The 13,259-nt window shown below is 41.0% G+C and overlaps 1 protein-coding gene across 1 annotated transcript; it reads left to right on the forward strand.

Moving 5' to 3' along the window:
- Positions 1 to 1,926: 1,926 nt before the first annotated feature.
- PROK2 (prokineticin 2) lies at positions 1,927 to 13,003 on the forward strand. Its single transcript, XM_029052072.2, has 3 exons — positions 1,927 to 2,001; positions 5,113 to 5,238; positions 12,859 to 13,003. Exons 1-3 carry the CDS (start codon positions 1,927 to 1,929, stop codon positions 12,961 to 12,963), a joined length of 306 nt encoding a protein of 101 aa, XP_028907905.1. The 3' UTR covers positions 12,964 to 13,003.
- Positions 13,004 to 13,259: the final 256 nt, after the last annotated feature.

The raw sequence follows: 13,259 nt of genomic DNA on the forward strand, positions 1-13,259 counted from the left end.
CTCTCCCTTTTGGTTGACTGTTTGAGCCTCTAATGGGTGTGTTTATCATCTTCCTCGTTAATGAGAAAAAAACCTGGTGCTTCCTATGCCAGAAAGTTTCCCATTTCTAATCTGCCAAACTAATATTCTCTCCTGATACTGTTCTGTTGTAATTTTTTAGTGTGAATATACCTTTTTCATCTTTAACATCAAATGAGATGGATAGATGGGTCAGAAAAAAGAGGTTAAAATGACTTACTGATCCCTCTACTTCGTTTAAAATGTAAGTCAAGTTTTGTTTGCTTTAGTAGGGCCAGCATTACATTAAATCTTGTAATTTCAGTAAAGACTGGGCAATTGCAAACACTCTACAATAGTAAACATGAAGTACACAAATTTCAAGTTCCAGGAATGCTAAAATGCATGTTGGATGTGTTTGGCACTTACACTGTCTCCTTCCCGTACTTGCCTTGGCATCGAGGATGGAAAATTTCCTTTTCTACTACTCTGTCACTTGCCTCTGCTTTCATCTTTTCTAGGATATTAATGGCTTTTTCACAGCTTTGACTCAAAACTTATGGCTGTACTATCTTGGCCTGAAGTCTTTCCAATGGCTGAGTTTTAAAGGAGCAGAAAGAGGTATATAGTACTGCTAATCAGTCTGACACCAGAGAACATGATATAGACGATAGAGTTTGACCAGAATTGAACCAAGATTTCAAATAAATAAGAGCTACAAATTGCTTTTCATATGTATTTGAAATCCTGTTCATCAAGAAGGGAAAATTTAGAAAATAGAATAAGCGATAAGCTAAAGTGTGCATTAAAATGCAACAGGTCATATCACCTTGTTCTATTTATTTTCTAGATTAAGAAAAAGAGGGGAAAAAAACCCAAAGAAAATCAACTTAGAACTTAGAGAAGAAACCATCTCCCAGGGCCTTGAGAAGACCACTTGTGACTCAATTTTGCAAGGCCCCCAGATTTTCTGTTTATCTTTAGGATAGTCCGGTCCTTTTGGGTGCTTTCAAAGAGGTATCTCACCTTCAGGAAATTCACTCTGGAAATCACAACATTTGAGGAATCCCGAACAAGAGTGAAGAAGTCCAACTGGGCATGTGAGAAAGAAAAAGAAAGTAGATGTAAGAAAGGGATAAATGCACCCATTTATCAATGCAGTAATTGAGTATTTCATACAGTAACCGAGAGTATGAATAGGAGAAAGGCAGCATGGTCCAGTGGAAAGAGCACGGTCCCGAGAGTCAGAGGACCTGGGTTCTAATCCCTAATCTTCCATTTGTCTGCTGTGTGACCCTTCTCTCTGCCTCCATTACCTTCTCCCCCTCTAAACTGTAATCTGGTTGTGGGCAGGGAACGTGCCTACCAACTCGGTTCTATTGTAGTCCCTCACGCGCTTAGCACAGTGACCTGCACACAGTAAGCACTCAGTAAATTTGATTGATTGGCCGAAAGCAGAGGAGAGCAAGAGGACTTTTAGAATAAAGAGGGCCGAGGGGTCAGGAGAAAAGAGTGAGACACGGGGAATAGAGGAAATGAATTGGAGCATTTCGAGGGCTTTTCGGATTTGCATTTATTAAGCCTTAGATGGGAAGAAAGCTGTTTTTAAAGGGAGCACCTTGTGCCGGGGGCGGGGGAGGGGGGAGTTGTGTGTGTGTGTGTGTGTGTGTGTGTGTGTGTGTGTGTTGCACGTGTTGCCTAGCGGGCGAGTGACTCATAATACGGTTTGAATAGCGGCTCCACGAGCTTTATAACAGCTGGGGATGCTCCAGGGAGCCGCCCCAGCTTCTCTCCTCTCCTCTTCTTCTCAGTGGGGTAACCTGGGGTTCCCACACACACACAAACACCCCTCTCGCTGCCCCAGCCGCCCCTTTTCTCTCTCTCTCACTTTCTTTTTCTCCTCAACTCTCGCTGCCGCCCGAGCGAACTATGAGAACCCCGCTGTTTCTGCTGCTCGGGCTGCTGCTCTTTCTGCCCGCGGGGGACTCCGCCGTCATTACGGGGGTAAGAGTTTCCACGACCGCACCTGTGCCGGTCCCAGCTCCCGGGACAGCCCAGAGAGGACGGGGACGGGGCGGCCGGGAGGAAAAAACACCCCTGTCCCGCCCCGCCGCGGCCACCGCCTTCGTTCCCCGCCTTTCGCCCGGAGGAGACCGGTTGGGCTCTTCGCCCCGCTGGGCCGGAGGGGCTCTCCATCAATCGATCGATCGGGCGGATTTCTCCAGCGCTCACGCTGGGTGGAGCACTGGACTAAGCGCTGGGGAGAGTGCCACGCCACGGAATTAGTGGACGTGTTCCCTGCCCATAACGAGTCTACAGTGGAGGGCGGGTGGCTTCCAGTCCGTCGAGGGTCCTGAGAGCTCGGGTGGGGAAAGAAGATTTTGGTCAGCGCCGCTGACCGAGGTACCGCCCTCCGGGGAACGTCTTCTGCTAAAGGGTTCGCCGCGTTCTGGAAGCCCGAGCCCCGCTTCGGGCCGTTATGGAGGAGGAAAGGGCTCACTCCTTGGCAAGGCTGGACGGTGGGTTCGAAATGAGGGACGGTTGTCATTTCCCACGCGACACCGACAGATCCTAGTGGGAGAGACAGTGCTCTGGCCCGGGTTTCCCATTGACACGCGGTGGGAGACGTTCGTAAGTGGGGCAGTGACTTGGTAGGCTTCTCACTCTCCAAGTTTTGTTTTTACGCTTACATTCCCTGTAGGAAGTTTCGATCAAGCAGAGGGAAATGCAGATTGAGCTGAATTGTCCTTGCTTTCTCCTGCGAATCATGACTTATTTTCCTTTCTTGGCCTTTGTGTTACCCTTAAACTGAGTAGACGTAATCAAACTTCTTTAAAAAAAAATCCTTTCAATGCTTTTTTTTTTCTGGATGGGAGAGACAGAGGCCCATTACCATATAATAATTCATCTGGACACTTGATTACTTTGTGTGATACATTGAACTACTCATATTTATCTTGTTGCTTTCTTTTGAGCATCTTTACTTATTTTGAAAATGCATATTCACCAAATATACAGATGTATATTTGTAAATGATCATACCCTGATTGTGTATCACAACACACTTGTTGAATACAATTACGTTTTCCGACCATCACCGTCGTCATCGTCATTAATGGTGTATACTGAGCACTTAATATGTGCAGAGCACTCTACTAAGTTCTTGGGAGAGTACAGTACAGTAGATTTGGCAGACACTGCTTAACATGTTCATTCTGCAAGTAATTAATTGCACTGTAATCTGAAGAATTGATTAATTGCAAGTAATCTGAAGAATAATAATGTACTGGCAGGGACTTTGTGATCTCCACTGAAACTAGAAATGGTATCTAATTCTGTAGTTGATACCATTGTCAGCACATAGCCAATGATCATTTGAGGAAAGAGATCATTTTCAGGACTTTGAAAAATAGCTCATTTTGAACTGAAATATAGCCATTTTTAGCTATTTCATAGGAAATGACTTAAAAAAATACTTGCAACTCTATGACAGTTAAATCCTATTGTGATATAAGAATCCCTTTCCACCCACATCATCCTTCTAAGTGACACAGTAATGGGTCAAGAAAAATTAGAAAAACAAATGTCTCATAAATCCTATTTCCTTATGAGCAAATTTCATGAACTGAAATCTATCTTTGTCAAATATCTATAAAATGTTTAGCTTTTGTTCACTCAGAATGAATTCAAAAATAAGGTTATTATTCTGTTAGAGTCCATATTATTTGCTGAAGAATGAAGAAGGAAAATAAAGGATTTAGGGGGAAAGAACTTCAGATTATGTTGAAAATAAATATTCTTGTGGGCAGGGCGCAGGTCTACCAACTCTGTTGCATTGTCTCTCCCAAGCACTTAGTGCAAGAGCTCGATGGTAAGTGCTCAAGAAATACTATCGATATTGAGAATTTACATTTAGTAGAAATTGTAGAATTGGTTTGAAAGCATATTGTTGGATAGGTTCAGGAGCAGATTTCAGATCATCGCTGCATGAAAGTTTTATTCTTGGAAAAATAATGATAGCCCTTTCGGCAAATTGGAGCAACGCATAACTTCTAAAATTGGAAAGCTGGTCCCTTAAAAGTGAAGAACAAATGCTAGAAAGAACTGAACTCACTTTCAGTTCTAAATGAACTGAAATTTAGCTTTTTGATAAATTTGCTACAGATCAGATGAATCTATTGGAAGCATCAGAGTTAACACTAGTTCTGTAAATATGCAATTTGGAACTGGATTTTAGTCTGTGATTTTTCAACTGTATCTTCAACATAGACGCTGTTTTAAAAGTGAGTTTTGGCCCAATGTAGAGGCACCTCATCAATGTGTACTAATTTTTTTCCATAGAAAATTAATGTTAGGAGACTCACAAATGGTGATTACATTTTTCAACTTTCCCAATTTTCCCAACTCAAATAATAAGGACATTTTTGGTCTTATTTGACAAATCACAGCTGCTTCTGGGTATTTAAATGCTTATTCTAAACCATAACTTCCTGTTTATTCTTTACAATTTGATCATATGAAGCTAGAGTAACAATTTTCTTAATTGGTAAAAGAAAGGCCTTTAATGTGACCATTTTCTGTCTAGAAGAATTGATGAATGTTTAAAGTCGGGCAAACTGAATTATTAGATCATGTGAGAAAAGCAACATAGTGTGACTGGAGCCTCAAAATATTCAAAATTAAAATTTGACCACTTTCTTGAACTTTCATGCCACTTTTCTAAACAATGTTAAATCATGTTTTAACTTGGCACCAATGTGCACTGCAGTTAAATCTCTTGTTTTAGTTTCTTTAATTACTGAAAGTCTTGTGGGTTGCAAGAATGTTTTAGAGTAGTTCTTCAGGTTTAAAGGCAATCCCATTTTGAAAATATTAGAGACTCAAAACTGAGTTAAATTTCATGTATTTGGGGCATACTGGAGAAATAATTTCCTAGACATCTGCACTTTGATTTCTGTATTAAGTACTTGTAATGAAAGATTAGTTACAAATAGCAAAATATCTTACATGTGTTAATAGGACTGCTACATAATATGGCTTAGACTCTTGGTAAGACAGAATTTTGTTTCTAGATTTATTTTGCCTAATTGTATATATTTATTTTTTGACCTCCAGGCTTGCGACAAGGATCCACAATGTGGGGTTGGTATGTGCTGTGCCATCAGTATCTGGATTCAAAGTTTGAGAATGTGTACACCACTGGGCAACGTGGGAGACAGCTGTCATCCACTGGCTCGTAAAGTTGGTATATACTAATGATGACTCTTACTCAGTGGCATAACTTTCAAGGTCCATCAAACCGTAGGAGGACCTTCAGAGGCCTGTGAAGAAGTCCTTTCTGGTATCGGAAGTTGATAGTCATAGACCTGACAAACTGAACACAGGAAGAAAAGATAGTGGAAAGTCTCTCTTGTCATTCTCATTCCTACTTTTTCCACTCTTCTCTCTCTCTCTGCCTGCCCAGGCCCCGCCACCCAGTTTCTTCACAAACCACTCTACTCTCATTCTGGACCAATCCTAGATCAGGATCAGTAATATCCTAATGGAAAGAACTGCAAGGGACCCAACAGAGATTAATCTATTCAGTTTTAAATTAGATCATCCAAAAACATTCAGGGGGAGTGGGGAAACATGTCATATAGCACCAACTACAAATTTTTAAAAACTAGTGTCAAAAGAGTTTTTATAGACAACAGTAATGATTATTTGATATTATTGGGATGAGTAAAATATTATTTAATTCCAACAAAATATTGGAATTTACCATTTGGGGAAGATGTTAGTTATTTTTATAAGTAAACAGGAACTGTGTTTTCTCATTTTCAATTATTACTCTTTTTATATTAGCTCTTTGTTTCTTAACCTTTTTCACATGTGGCTTAAGGTTTAAAACTAATAAAGCCAAGCATTTTACCATCTTTTTTCTACTCCATGGTTACAGAGCATAGTAAATTTCTTCTTAGGAAATACTTAATGCAGTAACTTTAGCCAGTTGGCAAATGTTTAGCTCTCAGGGCTTTAATAATATTGATGGGAGTTGTGCATGAGTATCTGAGAACAAAATTGGCTTTTCAACTTTTCCATGGTTTCATAAAGATATGTTTCTCGTTACAGTGAAACTATCTTCCCAAACACTCCTGCTCTATGCAAGCTTCATTGCCCCCTCTTAAAAAATGACTCCAACCAGCAGAATGATATTTAAGAATTTAATGACCATCATATAACTATTAGTCATCTATTTTAGAGCCAAATGTATCCATGTACATAAGCAGGTTAAGGTGTCACTACTGCCTGGATGTTGCTATAAGGTTCTTTCTTAGTCTTATTAAAATGAGTCATCATTGATGAATTTGTCATTGCTTTCTATCCCAGTAGATTTTGTTCTTATAACTGTTGTCCCTTGTCGTATTTACAATTTTGTTTCTTGTAGCATCATTGTATTTCAGAGGTTTGAAATGTTCTTTTATAGAACCACAAAGTGTACTCCCTTGATTGGTAGTGATAGTAATAATAACAACAATGATAATAACAATGATAATAATAAGATACATTTGGAACGTACAAAATTTCAGAAGGGAAAAACTGCATTATCCACCTTTCTATTCTAGATTAAACAAGTGGTTTCATGATTTTTTTTAATTAAAAAGTTCATAGTTTTTATACTGGAACTTAAGTAGAAGAATTAAAAGCATTAACAAAGTTTCACTGGAGATATAAGCTAGTTCTCAGTCAGATAAATACCTTCTAGCTAAATATCTGACTTAGATTGAATCATCAAAGCAGGATATTACTATCTTAGACACTAGGTGATTTCCTTCTCCAAAAGATGTTAATAAAGTTTGTTGATAGACTGTATTTTTTTTAGTATAGCCAGGTCAAAAGTTTAGTTATCAAAGTAAGCTGAGGTTTGTTTAACATTTTCCAGCAAATGCCAAGACCTTCTACAGCACCAGCAACTCATACATTGGAATGCATCAGAGATTGACTGGAACATTAGTCCAGAATTCAGTTTAACTTTTAAAATTAAAGGCCTATTTTGATGCTGGATGAAACCTTTAAGCACTGTGTTTAAAGAAAATCCTGTTTTCATAAGCAGTATACACTACATGTAGAAGATTGCATTAACTAAGTGACAAGAAACACAAGGCTGCTAAAAAGGAGAAGTTGTATATATATATAAATTGCAAACTTTCCATCTTTCATTAACTCAGCCATGTCTTTCAAAAGTACGTTTATTCTAATAATGAAAACAGTATAGAACTAGTGGAGTTGAAATTCATAAGTAAAGAATCAAGGGCTAGAAAAATACATTTGGATGTCTTGCTCTAAAGGTATTTTTTTTCTCTCACAGTAAACTTCCAGTCATATTTGACATTTGGGTCTTTAGCAATTTCAACAGGTTGAAGATTTCCACTCTTTAGTGTTTGAAAATTATGTAGTGAAGTAGAAAATATAACACCTACCTGGAGAAAAGACCTAAAAATGGAATACAGTAAAATTTAACAATAGTCCCTGCCAGGTGAAATGCGAATGCTTCAACTAACAACTAATTTAACTAATTTATGAGTAGTATTTCGTAGCCATAGGAGAAAATTAATCTTTATTTGTAATCTAACTTTATGAATTTTTATATTTACATTAGCCACCTAATTCTCCTTCCCATTAAAAATAAAGAGAACTGGAAGCATCTACTTGAAAGTTTGTAATTATGTCTTTTTTTTTTACTTTTATATTGCTCATTCTCAATTTTGAATTTTGGCTCAGTGGAAAGCCATTCACTCTTTTGGATTTGCTCCACTTGCTTGAATAGACTTCACATCAGGAAAAAAAAAATTAAATTTCAAAAACGGACAAATGGACTCTTATTCTGAGAAGCAAATTTGAAGTTAAAGCCTTTAGCAAGTACACCTCAAAATATTTGAAAGTTTAGTGGCATTGGTTCTGGTAGTTTTTTTGGTAGCTGTCTGGCTTTTACCTCATTTAATGTCTTTGTATGGCTCCATTTTCCTTAAAGTCTCATCACAATGACCATACTTCAGGTAGAGAAGGCCTGAAAATGATTCCTCTAGGTTGTATCAGTGACACCGAATACAAACCTAAAGAGAAATGCAAGGAAACAACAGTCCCCAAACTACTGAGACTTCTGTCTTTGAAGTACTTCCAGAAAAGAGGTAAAGGTAGATAGGATGAGGATGAGACAAGATGAGCCAAAGAAGGAAAAGTGAGATGGGAGAAGGCACAAGGGATATGGAGCAGGGGCAAAATGAGATTAGCGGCTGGTGAGTGCACGAGCTGAAGTGGAAATGGGGTGGTAGAATTTTGACAGTGATTTAATATTAGCAGGTACTGAGTTGCCCCCAACACAAGCCCTCAAATCTATAGCCTAATCTGTCTACCGAGACCAATGGCAGTCTTTGAGAGGAACGAAAGTATAGAAGGATTTTTTTTTCACTAGAAGGGTATGAAATCTCATCCACCATCTAACTCAACCAATCTCAATGCTGCCGCTCAGCTTCCTGTCCTCAAATGCAGTGGCTGCTGCCACTTTCCTTCTTTCTCAATATTTCAATGATACCACCTGATGGAGCTGTGGGGTACTTGGGTGATGCCACATTTTCTGGCCATGTTGACCCCCTGCTACTTAGGACCATGTTTTGAGAGAGGAGGAGAGAACCCATTGGCATTATGAGCCCGTTTTCTGACCAGACACCAAGCTGAACAGCACAACAGGGCCAATTTGGTTCTGGGGCTATCCCAGGAATGGACGAACCTCCAGGGTAATCAGAAAATATACCTGATGTTTCTAGCATCCTTGGAATGAGAGATAAATAGCATAGGCCAGGCCTCCGGAGAGCAAATAAAATAGAACTAAACTGGCTTTGGGGCCCAAGATGCTATTTGTCTAGAGACTGATATTACCCTTCTAATGCATAATTCCTTCAGGCTAACCTGCAGAGAGGGTTCACTAGAAGCATAATATCTTGTCATGTGGATTAGTCTGGATGTGATCTAATTTGGTGATGTGTACAATAATCTAGTTCAACTGTACCTAAATCCAGGTAAGTTCATCCAACTTTTCCTGTTCTAGAAATGTCTGAGAAAAGAAAGATGAAGTAGGCTGAGTTTAACATAAATACTTATGGTATTTGTTAAGCGTTTACGACGTGCCACGCACTGTACTAAGGACTGGGGTTTGATGTATGATAATCAAGTTGGATATATATGTCCCACATGGGTTCATAGCCTGAGTTGGATTAGAGCCTATTTTACAGATGAGGAAATTGAGGCCCAAGGTCACACAGCAGGCAAGTGGCAGAGCTGGGATTAGAACCCAGATCCTCTAACTCCCGTGCTCTATCAACTAGACCCCTCTGTTTGTAGACTGAAATTTGAGGGAAGGGAATGTGTCTGTTTATTCTTATATTGTACTCTCCCGAACGCTTAGTGCAGTGCTCTGCACACAGCAAGCGCTCAATAAATACGCTTGAATGAATTAGGGAAGAATCGAGGCAGTGCACAAAATCAATCAATCCATCATTTATTGAGCACTTAGTGTGTGCAGAGAGCAATGTACCATTCATTCAGTGGTATTTATTGAGCACTTACTATGTGCAGAGCAGTGTACTAAGCACTTGGAATGTGCAATTCGGCAACAGATAAAGATAATCCCTGCCCAATGACGGGCTCACAGTGTAATCTGGGGAGACAGATGGCAGAGCAAAACAGAACGAAACAAAAACAAGACAACATTATCACGATAAATAGAATCAAGGGGATGCATGCCTCATTAACAAAATAAATAGGGAAATAAATAATATATACAAATGAGCACAGAGCTGAGGGGAAGGGGGTGGAAATGGGAGGGGAAGCAGAGGGAAAGGGGGCTCAGCTGAGGGGAGGTGAAGTTTCGCCGGAGCAGAGGGTGGAGGGGGAGCAGAGGGAAAAGGTGGGAGCTCAGTCTGGGAAGGCCTCTTGGAGGAGGTGAGCTCTCAGTAGGGCTTTGAAGAGGGGAAGAGAGTTAGTTTGGAGGACGTGAGGAGGGAGGGCATTCCAGGACAGAGGTAGGACGTGGTCCAGGGGTTGACGGTGGGATAGGCGAGAACGGGGGACAGTGAGGAGGTGAGTGGCAGAGGAGTGGAGTGTATGGGATGGGCAGTAGAAAGAGAGAAGGGAGGTGAGGTAGGAGGGGGCAAGGTGATGGAGAGCCTTGAAGCCCAGAGTGAGGAGTTTTTGTTTCATGCGAAGGTTCATTCATTCAATAGTATTTATTGAGCGCTTACTATGTGCAGAGCACTGTACTAAGCGCTTGGGATGAACAAGTCGGCAACAGATAGAGACGGTCCCTGCCGTTTGACGGGCTTACAGTCTAATCGGGGGAGACGGACAGACAAGAACAATGGCACTAAACAGCGTCAAGGGGAAGAACATCTCGTAAAAACAATGGCAACTAAATAGAATCGAGGCGATGTACAATTCATTAACAAAATAAATAGGGTAACGAAAATATATACAGTCGAGCGGACGAGTACAGTGCTGTGGGGATGGGAAGGGAGAGGTGGAGGAGCAGAGGGAAAAGGGGAAAATGAGGCTTTAGCTGAGGAGAGGTAAAGGGGGGATGGCAGAGGGAGTAGAGGGGGAAGAGGAGCTCAGTCTGGGAACGCCTCTTGGAGGAGGTGATTTTTAAGTAAGGTTTTGAAGAGGGAAAGAGAATCAGTTTGGCGGAGGTGAGGAGGGAGGGCGTTCCGGGACCGCGGGAGGACGTGACCCGGGGGTCGACGGCGGGATAGGCGAGACCGAGGGACGGTGAGGAGGTGGGCGGCAGAGGAGCGGAGCGTGCGGGGTGGGCGGTAGAAAGAGAGAAGGGAGGAGAGGTAAGAAGGGGCAAGGTGATGGAGAGCCTTGAAGCCTAGAGTGAGGAGTTTTTGTTTGGAGCGGAGGTCGATAGACAACCACTGGAGGTTTTTAAGAAGGGGAGTGACATGCCCAGATCGTTTCTGCAGGAAGATGAGCCGGGCAGCGGAGTGAAGAATAGACCGGAGCGGGGCGAGAGAGGAGGAAGGGAGGTCAGAGAGAAGGCTGACACAGTAGTCTAGCCGGGATATAACGAGGTTGGTAGGCAACCACTGAAGGTTTTTAAGGAGGGGAGTGGCATGCCCAGAGCGTTTCTGTAGGGAGATGATCCGGGAAGCGGAATGAAGAATAGACTGGAGTGGGGAGAGACAGGAGGAAGGGAGATCAGAGAGAAGGCTGACACAACGATCCAGTGGGGATATTATGAGAGCTTGTACCAGCACGATAGCCGTTTGGATGGAGAGGAAAGGGCATATCTTGGCGATATTGTAAAGGTGAGACCAGCAGGTGTTGGTGACGGATTGGATGTGTGGGGTGAATGAGAGAGCTGAGTCAAGGGTGACACCAAGGTTGCGGGTTTGTGAGACGGGAAGGATGGTCGTGCCGTCCACAGTGACGGGGAAGTCAGGGAGAGGACAGGGTTTGGGAGGGAAGATAAGGAGCTCAGTTTGGGAAATGGGAGTTGGCACTTGAGAGAGTACAAGAGAGCAGAGTAGGTAGACATGTTACCTGCCCACAAGGAGCTTACAAAATGAGAGTGATAAGGAGATAGTGAGGGAAAAACACAGGGTAGCAGAATGGCCTAGTGGAAAGAGCACAGGCCAGTGAATCAGGATTTGGGTTCTAATCCCAGCTCTGCCACCTGCTGCTGTGTGACCTTGGGCCAGTCACTTAAATTCGCTGTGCCTCAGTTTCCTCATCTGTAAAATGGGGATTACATTTCTGTTCTCCCTCCCCAGAACTGTGAACCCCAGGTGGGACAGAGACTGTCTGACTTGATTAGTTTATATTGATCTCAGTGCTTAGGCACCTGATGAGGGCTTAACAAATACCAAAATTGTTAGAGAAAAGTGTAACAAACACTACGGTATCATTTTTCTTTTCAGGCCAATATAAGCGATGCTGTTGGTATGGTTCTCAGGTTTCAAGAAATTGAATTTTGTATTTTTTAAATGTCCTTTTTTATGATTTTTCTCCTATTTTTGTTTCTCTTCTGATCCTAAATTTCCATGCTATTTGTAAACTCTATAACGAACAATTGTGTTGAAGTTGGACATAGAGAGCAAAAGAGAAAGTTTGAAAATGACACTATTGATGGTGAGATTTGTGTGTGTGTGTGTGTGTGTGTGTATGGGTGTGTGCACCTGACAAGACCAACAATCCCTTCCACAGTTCCACAGTGTGTGCATCTCAGTAAAGATTGCCCCTTTCTATACTTTAATAGTCCCTCTGTGCCTGGGACTATTTTCGTTTCTGCCTCTGTTCTAAACACTCGTGTATTTACTGCTAAAATTCATTTTGTATACCATATGATGATGATGATGATGATGGTATTTTCACTTCCCTGTTTCAATTTACCATGAAGTAGCAGTCTAGATATCCTGTTGCCTTCCATTCTCACCTGTCTTGCCCAACAAAAATGTGATCTGATGCTGGTGAACTGATGACATTCCAGAACCTCATTGTTTGGACTCCTGTCTTGTATTTATATCTTCATCTTACATTTGGTACTTGATAAAATTTTAGTAGAGATGCTTTTTTGAAGACCAATAGGACTTCAAAGTCTTTTGTTCTGGAAAACTACTTCCTTCTCTTTGCCGTGCACAGTCCCAGCTTTTATATTTATGACAGTTGCTCAACACTACTAGTTAAATGTCATTCCAATAAATATACCTCCTCTCTGATTAGTCTGCAGTTGTTTGACATGTTGTTAAAAGGCCAAGTTTCCAAAAGGGAATGTTATTTATTTACTTGTTTTTAATATGAAGGTGTTCTTTTTTTTTCCTCCAGGTTCCATTTTGGGGGAAGAGAATGCATCATACCTGCCCGTGTCTTCCAGGCTTGGCCTGCGCTAGGACTCCGTATTACCAATTCCGATGTTTACCCAAGAAATAGAGATCAGTTTTAGCAGAATAAAATTAAATGTCAACAACAACTTAACATATTTAAGGTTTTCTTTGTGATAGTGATGAACAAGTTATATGCCATTAAAAAAAAAATCCTATTTCTCAGCTCAGATATTGAAAAAGAATATTTAGGTCTAAAAATATTTTTGCATTTGATTTTAAAATGATGTTTTTTTAATATAGAAAGACTTCATTTTGTATCAAAATATACAATAAAGTTTTATGGCTGTAGTCTCATTTCCCTGCTCATATGAACCTCTTTTTAAAGTGAATGATGGAGTTTTA

Source organism: Ornithorhynchus anatinus, chromosome X1 (assembly GCF_004115215.2).
Source record: "Ornithorhynchus anatinus isolate Pmale09 chromosome X1, mOrnAna1.pri.v4, whole genome shotgun sequence".
Taxonomy (NCBI): domain Eukaryota; kingdom Metazoa; phylum Chordata; class Mammalia; order Monotremata; family Ornithorhynchidae; genus Ornithorhynchus; species Ornithorhynchus anatinus.

Coding starts and splice junctions, on each gene's coding strand:
- PROK2 (XM_029052072.2), top strand. CDS start 1,927: ATGAGAACCCCGCTGTTTCTGCTGCTCGGGCTGCTGCTCTTTCTGCCC. Junction 2,002..5,112: donor ACTCCGCCGTCATTACGGGG/GTAAGAGTTTCC, acceptor TTTGACCTCCAG/GCTTGCGACAAGGATCCACA. Junction 5,239..12,858: donor GTCATCCACTGGCTCGTAAA/GTTGGTATATAC, acceptor TTTTTCCTCCAG/GTTCCATTTTGGGGGAAGAG.